This window comes from Cucumis sativus, chromosome 4 (genome assembly GCF_000004075.3).
Source record: "Cucumis sativus cultivar 9930 chromosome 4, Cucumber_9930_V3, whole genome shotgun sequence".
Taxonomy (NCBI): Eukaryota; Viridiplantae; Streptophyta; class Magnoliopsida; order Cucurbitales; family Cucurbitaceae; genus Cucumis; species Cucumis sativus.
Genome location: NC_026658.2, coordinates 4,007,144 through 4,018,595, shown reverse-complemented (window position 1 = coordinate 4,018,595; position 11,452 = coordinate 4,007,144). Strand labels below are relative to the sequence as shown.

Below are 11,452 nucleotides of genomic sequence, written 5' to 3'. Positions count from 1 at the left end.
AGAAAAAATGTGTTAGTGTGGGACACTCAGACCCTACACTCTTTTGTCTTCAAGGGTACCTGCCCATTTTGTATCTTCAATATCAAAGCCGAAGGCCACTTTTTGGATATGTTGTACCTAAAGACTTTAAAGTAAGTCCCACACATCTTTTTATTTTATAGGATCCTTCCGCGTTTCTCTTGGCTCCACATACACAATATACACACATATACACACATACACACACATATACACATATACACACACCTTAAAAGCCTTAAACAATACTGGTGAGGCTATCAGATTCTCCCCCATTCTCTACTCTTTTGGATCCTAACAAGCTTCGTTACACTATCCCATTCCCTCAAATGTCGGTTCCGACCTTTTCTTTCTTAATTAAATCCAACACGTGTACTACTATCAATATCATCTCCGGAATATAACTTCATATCCCTTCCAATAATATAAATAAATAAATAAATAAAACCTTTACACAAAGTTATCTATTTTATAAAAAAAATAAAAAGAAAATTGACGTAATTGTTTTTAAAACTTCTGCAAAAGATTAGAAAGAAAGTGAACTATTAGACAAACATTAAAGTTCAATAATTGAACATAAAAGTTAATAGTTTAAAGACCTTTATATACAATGAGGTTAACAAAATAAACACAAACTTCAAAATTTATACTCTAATCTTGTAATAAAATAAAAATTAAATTAAAACTCAGAGGGCTAAAGATTTGATTTGATGTTAGAAGAATAATATGTATAATAATTGATTTAGGGAAAGTATAGGAAGTGAGAAGAAGCGAATTAAATTAAAAACTCTTGTTTTGTCTTTTCAATTACTATTTTTCACATTTTTTACGTCACCCTCTCAACAATTCCAAAGACGGAAATTCAATTTTATAAATTGGGAAAATGAGAAAAATAGTGTTCCAAAATAATTAGTGAGCGTGTTTTGTTTTTTTTCTTTTTTAAGTAAATTAATTACGTGATGTTTAATCAAACTCAAGTTTATACACCATGGAAAAAACATGTTATATATAAACGTTGAAGTCTAATATTCATTGTCACAACAAAAAAAATTGAAATTCCTCTATTTATTCAAAAACTTAGAGTTAAGGTTTAAAATAAGAGTGTGACTGGCTTATGTGGTAATGTTGATTTATAGTTTAATTTTTAGAAAATTATAAAAAATAGTAAATTTGACAAAATATTTACCATATATCACATCATTTTTAGATTCTATCAATGATAGACGTTGATAGCACTGATATGTTTCTATCAATGTCATCATCAAAAAAAAGTTTCATTTAAGTTAATAAATGAAAGCAAAATTAATTAAACATCATGTAATGGCAATCAAAAATATGTCCTAACCCACTAGAACAAATGGACAATTTATCACTTGAAAAAGACGAGAATTTATTTTAATGGAAAATCAAGTACCTAATTAAAGATGTAGAAAAATGAAATTGAATTTGGGTAAAGTGGAAAAGAAAAAAAAAAGGTTAGTGACCATCAAAAGAGCCGACAATTTTCACCAGCTGACATTGGTGATGTCTCTCTAAATATTAAACAGAACCTTCTTCTCACTTTCCCCTTCAGAATTAAAACTTTGATTTCCAACGCTGACCCAACTCTCATCTTCCACACACACACACACAAAATCTATATATATATATACTCACACCACATACACATAAACACACACTCAAAAAAAGGAAAGAAAACATTAATCTCCTCATAACTCACAACCACACACACCCATTATTATTCAGATTTTAAAAATGGTACTTGTTTCCAGCAATGATAATGGAAATGCAAAGAAAGTTTTGTCCAAATTAGCCAAAGGAAATGGGCATGGTGAAGATTCCTCTTATTTTGATGGGTGGAAAGCTTATGATTCTGATCCTTTTCATCCTATTATCAATCCTCGTGGTGTTATTCAAATGGGTTTAGCTGAAAATCAGGTACTTATATGTCAAAATTCAATTCAGTTTTACATTTTTCTTTCCGATTTCATGTTTTTGATTGGTGGGTTTTCTTCAAAAACTGCAGCTTTCTTTTGAATTTGTGGAGAAATGGATGAAAAACAATCCAAGAGCTTCAATTTGCAGTGTTGAAGGAATTGATGAGTTCAAGGATATTGCTATCTTTCAAGATTATCATGGATTGCCAGAGTTTAGAAACGTATGTAATTGTTAATTAACTAATTAATCCATTGTTTTAAATTTAATTAACATTTAAAATCTCTAATTATTTTATTAATTTGGGGTTTTTTTGATATATATATATACAGGCTGTAGCGAACTTCATGGGAAAAGTGAGAGGGAACCGAGTCAAATTTGATCCTGACCGAGTTGTGATGAGTGGTGGAGCAACTGGAGCTCACGAAACCATGGCGTTTTGTTTGGCTGATCCTGGTGAAGCATTTCTTGTTCCTGTTCCTTATTATCCAGGGTATTTATTCGTTTTTATTTCCTTTTTCCTTTTTTTGACTTATTTATTTTTTTGATTTGACCCATAATTGACTTTTCTACCATCTTTAATTAGAGATAAGTAATGGAAGAAATTTAAAAAAAAAAAAAAAAACAATTAGGGAATTGAAAGCGATAGTTTTCCCAACCTCATCAACAAAATATTTTCTAAATTTGAATCTTAAATTTCAATTGAAATTGTTTGCAGATTCGACAGAGATTTAAGGTGGAGGACAGGAGTGGAAATAGTTCCAGTGATATGTGAAAGTTCAAACAATTTCAAATTAACAAGAGAAGCCTTAGAGACAGCATATGAAGAAGCTCAAAAATCCAACATAAAAATCAAAGGTCTACTCATAACGAATCCTTCAAATCCACTCGGAACGGTTTACGATAGACAAACACTTGAAACTGCTGTATCGTTTATCAACGAAAAGAATATCCACTTAGTGTGCGACGAAATCTACGCTGCCACTGTCTTTGCAGAGCCCGGTTTCATTAGTATCTCTGAAGTGATCGACAACAGTGACATTGAATGCGATAGAAATCTTGTCCATGTCGTTTATAGCCTATCCAAAGACATGGGATTCCCTGGATTTCGTGTCGGTATTATCTACTCTTATAACGACGCTGTTGTTGCATGCGCTCGTAAGATGTCAAGCTTTGGCCTCGTCTCCTCGCAAACTCAATATTTGATTGCATCGATGTTGTTGGATGATGTGTTTGTCGACAACTTTCTTGCTGGGAGTGCTGAAAAACTCGCTGCGCGTCATCGAAACTTCACAAAAGGGCTTGCTCAGGTTAGTTAATGGGTTGTGATAAATTTATATTTAGATGCAAAGGTGTTACACTATACCGAATTCAAAATGCTAAGTTTTTTGTTCATGATGTGCAGGTTGGAATTGGATATTTGAAAGGAAGTGGAGGATTATTTTTATGGATGGATTTGCGTCATCTTTTGAAAGAGAAGACATTGGAAGCAGAAATGGCATTATGGAAAGTGATTATCAATGAAGTTAAACTAAATGTTTCACCAGGTTCTTCATTCCATTGCTCAGAACCAGGATGGTTTAGGGTTTGTTTTGCAAATATGGATGACAATACAATGGACATTTCCATCACCAGGATTAGAAACTTCGTGCTTCAAAACAAGGAGGTAACAACTAAGGTCAAGAAACAAAAATTCTGCTGGCGTCAAAGCAGCCTCGAACTTCGATTGTCATCTCGAAGACTCGAAGACATCATGTCACCACACTCACCGTTGCCTCAATCCCCTATGCTTCGTGCAACAACTTAAACACAAGACGACCGTCAATCAGTCATATTCTGGCAACCTGATCAGATGAAAATTTCCATTGTTTGACAAAAGTTTGTTTTAACAAGTTCTTAAGGCGTAACTAATCAAAAAGCAAAAACTCTCAAATGTGAGTCGTGGGTTTTTTCCAAAGTGATCATCTCGTGAGGTTGTTGTTTTGACACTGTTAGGGTTATGGATAAGTGTATTTCACTATATAGAGTTATGGCCTTTTTTGATTCCCAATAATTTGGGAAACTTAAGGGGCTGTTCGTAATTGCATGTGTTGTGAGGGTTTTATGTATTTGCATGCATTTGCATTTGTTTCTCTGTCTTTGTCTTCTTTTTCTTTTTCTTTTTTTTTTCTCCTCTAGTTTTTTCAGTCATCAAAATGGATGGGTGTGGAAAGTGAAAGAGGGTTATTTGTTTACTACTACTACTACTTGTAAGAAACATTCATACAAAAGAAATAACAACCAAGTTTGTTTCTATATATTATACATCTATATTCTTATGAACTACGCGTATAAATTTGATTTTAGTTCTTCCAGTGCAATATTATTACGAGAATTAGAGAGATTATTGTTTAAATATATTTCGACTGTAAGAAATAGTTCATACTAAATTACCACTTAATTAAAACTCAATTATTCATTTATTGGTGGTAGAAAAGTGAAGCATCGAAGAACATTGCTATAATTAAGATGTGACAATAAATATCGTGTTCGATGTTTCAATAAATGAAAAACTTGTGGCTTTTTAATAAGGAAAGATTGTGAGATGCATATATTAATTCAATTCTTGTTGAGACATAACTATGCTCACCCTGCATGGAAGAAGTCAACTTGTATCCCATTTATGGTAGTAGTTGTTTGGTTGGTGTATTATTAATAAGCTACGGTTACATCAATGAAAATGTAAATACATCCATGCTTAATTACAAAAATTTATCAATGAAATTATAGATAAGATGTTGGTATTGTAATTTTTGTAAAAGTTTTCAAACAAAAAGTATTTAGATTAATGTACATATATGGTATACATATATAACTAGAAGTTAGATAATGGAATAATTTTTATATTAATGTTTTCTTATTATCGTCTTTTATAAAAAAAAAAATATTCTATCTAGTTTAAAGATAGAAAAGTGTTTTAGTAATTAAATTATTGAATTAATATACTTTAATATTCTACTCTTGTAATGTGTATATATAATGAAATAGTTTTTATTATTTTAATACTTTTAAATTTAAAATATTATATTATCTACGCAACTTTAAATTTTGGATCTGTCTCATCAATGTATCAATGGTAATGCCCCTCTACCTCAAATAGATGCATTCTATATTAAAGAGTTGCATTCCATCAATAACAAATGTGGTTTAAGTCTAATTCAATTTTGATTTAATTAAACATATATATATATATGATATAAATGTAAAGTCTTTATATACATAGGCTGACTACCAATGTAATAATACAAATCAAAATATGTATGCATGCTCTTTTGATTTCCAACTCGAAGGCCCTTTGATTATTAACAAAGTATAAACACAAGACCCATTAATTGTATGATATAACTAAATCTGATAGGGACCTACTAGAATATATAATAAGTTAAAGTATTGATATGGTTTTGACAAGTGGGATAAGAAGAGGTAAAGGGCAATTAATTATAAAGTTGTAAGAGAAGAAAGGGGAAGCCAAAGTCCATAGTCCGTTAGAAGTTAATAAAGAAAATCAAATTGGGGTCAGGATGGGAACTTTAGAGGGGGAAACAAAAAGATAAAGTAAGAATGGGTGGGCTATAATTTGATTGTGTAATGTGACATATCCATTTATTTAATTCGTTTTATATATTATAATTAGTAAGGTAATTGAGGTAGAGAATATTAAAACCACAGAACATTATTTGACAAGACTAATCAGAAACACAAACACCTAAGCATTGAGGAAATTAATGGTTAAATAATGCAATTGGTGACAGAAGCAATTCTTTATATTATATATTATACTTATTCTATGTATATTGTCTAGGTTAGGGGACCAAAGCTTTTTGGTCTGCCATGGCTGAAAGAACTATTTCTCAAGTTTCTTTTCCTTTTCTCTTTTTCTTTTTCCATTGGGCTTGTTTTCTTCTTATCATTATTTTAAAAGACTACTTCAAGTTTTCAATAGTCATTTGGTCAAGGGTTTTTATTTTAATAAAAAAAAAAAGACGAGGATTAAAAGACCCTTTGAATTGATCAACTGTAATAGTATTTTTCAAAAAGTTATTTTTTCAAATATATATATATATATATTCATGGTTGTAGCTAGCAGTTGGAGATAATGGTCATATGTATATTTGAAGTTGGTTGTCAAATTGGTCATCATCTCTTGAGGGGATGATAATAGCCGACAATAGCATAATATTTTGATCATTTCTTATATATATATATTGTTTAAATTCTAAATAACATTTTTTTAAAGTTATATTTCAAATGTTTCTTATGTTTTTCAAGAGTTATTTAGAGTAGTCGTAAATCATTCGATAATGTGTTTAGAGTATATTTTCAAGTGTTTAATTTAAAAATAAGTTATTTTAAAAAATTCGAGTATTTCCAACCATTCAAAATAGCTCTTGGAAACGTATTTTGATTCATTTTGAATAAAAAATGCTATATTTAAAAGTTGTTATAGGTTCTGTGATAAAGGGTTGAAAATTTTAAAAATAACATATTTCATACTAACATATATTAAAATCTTAGTTTATATTTTAATTTTAGTTTGAGATTTAAACTAAATTAACACATGCTAGGAGATTTAAAATGCTGGTTTAAATGGTTTAGATAATATTTTTTGTCATTTTTTAATAAATATAACTTAATATAAATTAAAAGAAAGAAAATAAAAATGGTTATGTTTTGTAATTTTTATGTGACACTTTTGAAAATGCAATTAATTTTATGATATATTGGTAAACCCTTGATTTGATATATTTATGTTTTTGAGGGTTTTCCAAATTGGACATTTCATTTGAAAATGATTGGTCTTTGGACTTCAATGTGCAATACCAAACTTCATATTTTCATCTTTAATATGGGCTCCATTATTATTCAAAATTATTTTCTTTTGTCTCTAAGCCCAACTCTTTGGAAATAATACCATTTGTTTTATTGTTCTAAAATACTTTTGTAAATATGTGTTAGCTAAATCAGAATTGTCAAGAAAAAATATATATGTCAAAATTGCAAATTTGTGTGTTTGAATTGTAAATATTTGGTTTTTTTTTTATTAATATTGAAAAAAAGAGCATTTACAAAAATAACAACAAAAAAAAATTATGATAATAAGGTCCAAACCCTTATATTTTATTTTTGTCAAAATTGACTTAATTTGAAAAATATATAACTAAATTAAAATTAATTAGAGAATTGAAACTTTTTGAATTAGTTTGGATAAAAGATCTTAGAAGATGTAATGTAATTACTCTATATCAGTCCGTAGCATTGACCGATTCAAAAATGTTGTTAAATGAAGCTTGAACCTAGTTCTAAAGAAGGATAAAAGATTAATAATGATATATTTACTATTTCTTTAAAAAAATCTTGCTCCAACTAATTCATGAGCAATATATATGTGATTTTAATATTAATGGAGAATGGTTCTTTACAAAATATGTATTCTAGTAATAAAAATAAAAGGATGGGCCTCACCCTAGAAAAAGAAAACAATTTTAATTTCTTTAAGAAAATGGTTAAGCTGTTGTTTTCACGTTATATTTTTATAAATATTTGCCCCAAGTGTACTTGGTTTATATATAATTTATAATTAAGTGTATCTTAGTTTACTAAATAAAATCATTGGACACTCAACTTAACTCCCAATACTATATTTAATACTTCATATTCAATGAGATAAAGATGGAATTATATATCCATCTAATATACTAATAAAAAACAGATACATTATTCTCTAATTATATGATTATATTGTATGATGAAAAAGTCGATCTAATTGTGTGTATTAATTTTTAAAACTGTATATAAAATATGTAAAATTTATATATGCATTTTTGTCCATCTTAAGGAGAACATTATTAGAGTATAAAAAATCTTGGATATTGAGCAATTTAACAAATATTTTAATTGACGTATTTTTCATTTTGGTTTTTCTTTCTGTTTGTTGTTGATAGGATAATAACACTTCAAACTATAATTATTGTTGAGGAAAGAAAATATAAAATTAAAATTAAAATCAGAAAGAAGTTAGTACAAGAAAAATATATATATATAACTTAGAACTAATAGAGCAATAATTTGCTTCTGGTTTATCTTGTAAATGTAAAATATTTTTAGAATCTTAGTTATAAGAAAATTATATATCTAAAAAGGTTAAAGAAAAAAAAGATAGAAATTAGGGCGAAAAGGCTTATTATGTATGACTTATGACTTATGAGATTTCAAAAATTGAAGATTTCCAAATGAAAAGGATTGGTTTTTGGGAGTGTGATGTGGTACCAAACTTGAAAATTACATCTTTTATTATAATCCCTCCATTCTCAACTATTTTTCTTTTTCTTATTATTCTTCCAAAAATCCATATAATTAACTTTTTAAATTAATACAAATTAAGGTGGAGGATTTGACCTAATTGATTAACCCTTCTATTACTAATATATATTCAAATGATTATGGGATGATTTTGAATGTAAATTATGAATTGATTCACCCAAAAAAAAAATATTAATTAACTACAAAATTTATAGTTTTCATACATAGTTATTAAATTCTTTTCCCTTAATTTTAGTATAATATCTTAGTTTGTTCATATCAACTAATGTTTAATAATAATGTTTTTTTAAACAAAAAAAAATATTTGGTGCAAAAATAACTTTGATCTGCAAGAACATATTGACAATTCATTCATTATATTATATCAATAAAAAAAGAGATCCTTTAAAGTACACAATGTAAAACACACTAACACAAATAAACAAAAAAATTACATCGATATCCGATAAATAATATGAAAAGGTGAAGGTGAGATATGTATTTTTCTTCGACAAATCGTAACTAAAAAGATTTTTTTGAAAACGAAAATTTAGAAATAAAATGGTTATCAAAATGGGTTTGGTGAAACAGACTGATCAATGATCATAAGTATATTTATATAGGAAATTAACAATATGATTAACACATAACACAAGGATTTGGGTTTTCTTCGAGTATGATATAATTTGGATAGTAATATGGATAGTAATATGGATAGGGAATACATTCTTTCGTTGGTGATGGTGGTGGTTCTTTTTTAATTTCTTCTGGAGGTCCAACTGTGAGAATCTCAGCAAACCAGGATTTTCTAAGCTTTTCAATTACTTCAACTGGGTCTACTTCTCCGATTACTGTCATCTTCCTCTCATTCATATCCATCATTATGGAATTTATCCCTACACGAACAAGAAGTTACAATATAGTTGATTTCAACTTCTAACTTTTAAAACAAGAATCAATGTCAATCTACTAAAACTAAAAAATGTTTCATTTAATTATCACCTTAACTAATTTTTGGGTTAACTAATAAAAAGCATCTTGTGAAAGAACTAGTCGTACCTGGGAGGGTGGAAACTAATTTCATAGCCTTCTGCTTGGCTTTTCCATCTTGTACATCCACTTTCAAGACTACTTTCTGCATCAAAAAGCAAATAAATAAAATGCTTTGTATATAGGGGAAAAAAAATTAAGGAGTTTAGGGTTTTTCTCCATATATATCTTCAGTAAAGCTATCATTTCTAGGGTTTCTGTATATATATATATATGAAGATGATGAGACAGAAAAGGATAATAATGAACATCTTTACACAATAGAGATTATTTTTCAAAAAACATTATATATATATGTTGAGATATTAATGATGTGTAGTTAATTAATTACCACAATCATGTTGTGTATTTAGGGCTTTGTGGAAGGAACAAGGAAGATATATGGATAACAAAAGGGGTTAGACTGCAACTTAAAGAGAAAAAGAATGGAAAAAGATTTCAAAGACCAGCAATAGTTGAGAGAAGATCAGTTATTGCAAAAGATATATGAAGAGTGTGAATTTCTTTGGTACACTCTTTTCAATATATAGAGGTTACGTTGTGTCAAAACCAAGTGGAATGTATTAAAAGAACTTCCTAATGACTTTCCTATATTTAATGGACAAACTCACTTAATCTCCATATTCAAACCTCCACACCTCCGTCATGTTATTTTCTTTATTGTCAATCTTAAATCATTGATAAGCTTAATATAAAGCTTTTAATTGACAGATATATTGAATGAAAATTTTAATGTTATACCTCATCTAACAGTCAGAGTTTTCTAATTCTTTTTTATGTTTTTTACTAAATTTAGGTTCAAGATATGTGCTTAAATCACCAGCTGCTATATAAGTTCATATGGGAAGTAGGGAGAATATAGTATTATGGTAAATGTAAATAATTAAAAAAGGACAATTTTTTTTAAAATAACAAAACTATTAAAAATGTTTTTAAATATATATATATATATATATAATACAACTGTCTATTCATATTTATATATATCTGTGCGGTGGTTTGTATTAATTATATGATACGAAGTTGTAAGTTGGGAGAGTCAAGTTGAAGAAAAAACGAATAGAAAAAGACCTTCAAAAAAACCTAAAACAAAGACCTTGCTTTTGTTAATTGGTTAAAGAAGAAAGGCCTAATAATTGGTCTCTCCATAACAAGATGTTAATTGATCCGTACAAGGAAATTTCTAATAAATTAGGAGTGGAAATGCATAAACCAAATAATTATTTAAATTAGGTTTTTTAAAAAAGATAAAACATTGATTTACATGTATTTTTTGGTTGATATAACGAAAAGAAAAACATATGTTGCCATATGATATTAGAAACGTTGGTAAACTCTAAAATTTAGATTGAGGCTATGTTTAATTTATGGTATTAGTCGTTTTTAGTTAATTATATATGTTGATATAAAGGGTTTGTTTGTTTTAGGCAGTGTTATTATCAATTTAATTTTGATATACATATATATTGATTTGGACTTCAAATATTATGTATAATTGAGAATAATTATTTTTACATGGTGTTGAGAATGATGCGCACGTTTTAAATTTAGATTTTAATGTATGGTTCAATTGCCACTCTCAAACAAGATTTGTTGTAAAAGTTTATCATTCTATAAAAGTTCGATCGGTTAATTTTGAAAAACAAGTGAATTACAAAATAGAATAAATTAAGATGACAACAACAATGAATAATTAGCAAGATAAGAACACATGGAATTGTTAACGTCACCTACGTTTGGAAGGACTATACCCTTAATAAGGTAAAATATAATTCATTAGTACTTAGCTAGGGTTAATTGAGAACTTTGCAATATAGTGAGAAGATTAGGCTCCATCCAAATTATGCTCTTGAAATAAGTCGGACAAATCCAAGCTCCCCTTAATTTGATGCTATTTACACGGACTTCACTTTTGTTCACCCTATAAATGTTACCAACAAACATTATTGTCAATGACTTGGTTTTGCGTTCACAATCTCACAATTCTTTGAACACTTTCTCGAGAGTATTACCATTCACACAAATTGAATAGCAAAATGGAAGTGCAATAACACAAATCTTTTTATGGGGGCTAGACATAGTAAGGACGCCAACCTCTTCATAATAAGAA

The 11,452-nt window shown here is 28.4% G+C and overlaps 2 protein-coding genes across 2 annotated transcripts; one reads left to right on the top strand and one right to left on the bottom strand.

The window, feature by feature from the left end:
• Positions 1-1,711: 1,711 nt before the first annotated feature.
• Positions 1,712-4,249, top strand: CS-ACS2 (1-aminocyclopropane-1-carboxylate synthase-like). Its single transcript, NM_001280660.1, is given in 5 exon segments — positions 1,712-1,956; positions 2,045-2,176; positions 2,286-2,446; positions 2,672-3,263; positions 3,359-4,249. Coding segments are annotated over 5 exon segments (1,470 nt in total). The 5' UTR covers positions 1,712-1,773; the 3' UTR covers positions 3,761-4,249.
• A 4,403-nt stretch (positions 4,250-8,652) lies between these two features.
• LOC105435346 (heavy metal-associated isoprenylated plant protein 39) lies at positions 8,653-9,842 on the bottom strand. The gene is made up of 3 exons (XM_011656038.2): positions 9,674-9,842; positions 9,352-9,427; positions 8,653-9,188 (listed from the first exon to the last, which is right to left on the bottom strand). The coding sequence occupies exons 1-3, from the start codon at positions 9,680-9,682 to the stop codon at positions 8,932-8,934; spliced, it is 342 nt and encodes a 113-aa protein (XP_011654340.1). The 5' UTR covers positions 9,683-9,842; the 3' UTR covers positions 8,653-8,931.
• Between the last annotated feature and the right edge of the window lie 1,610 nt (positions 9,843-11,452).

Excerpts from the sequence above, each read along its gene's own strand:
- LOC105435346 (XM_011656038.2), bottom strand. Across the intron at positions 9,189-9,351 it reads ATTAGTTTCCACCCTCCCAG|GGATAAATTCCATAATGATG; the intron begins GTACGACTAGTT and ends TTGTTCGTGTAG.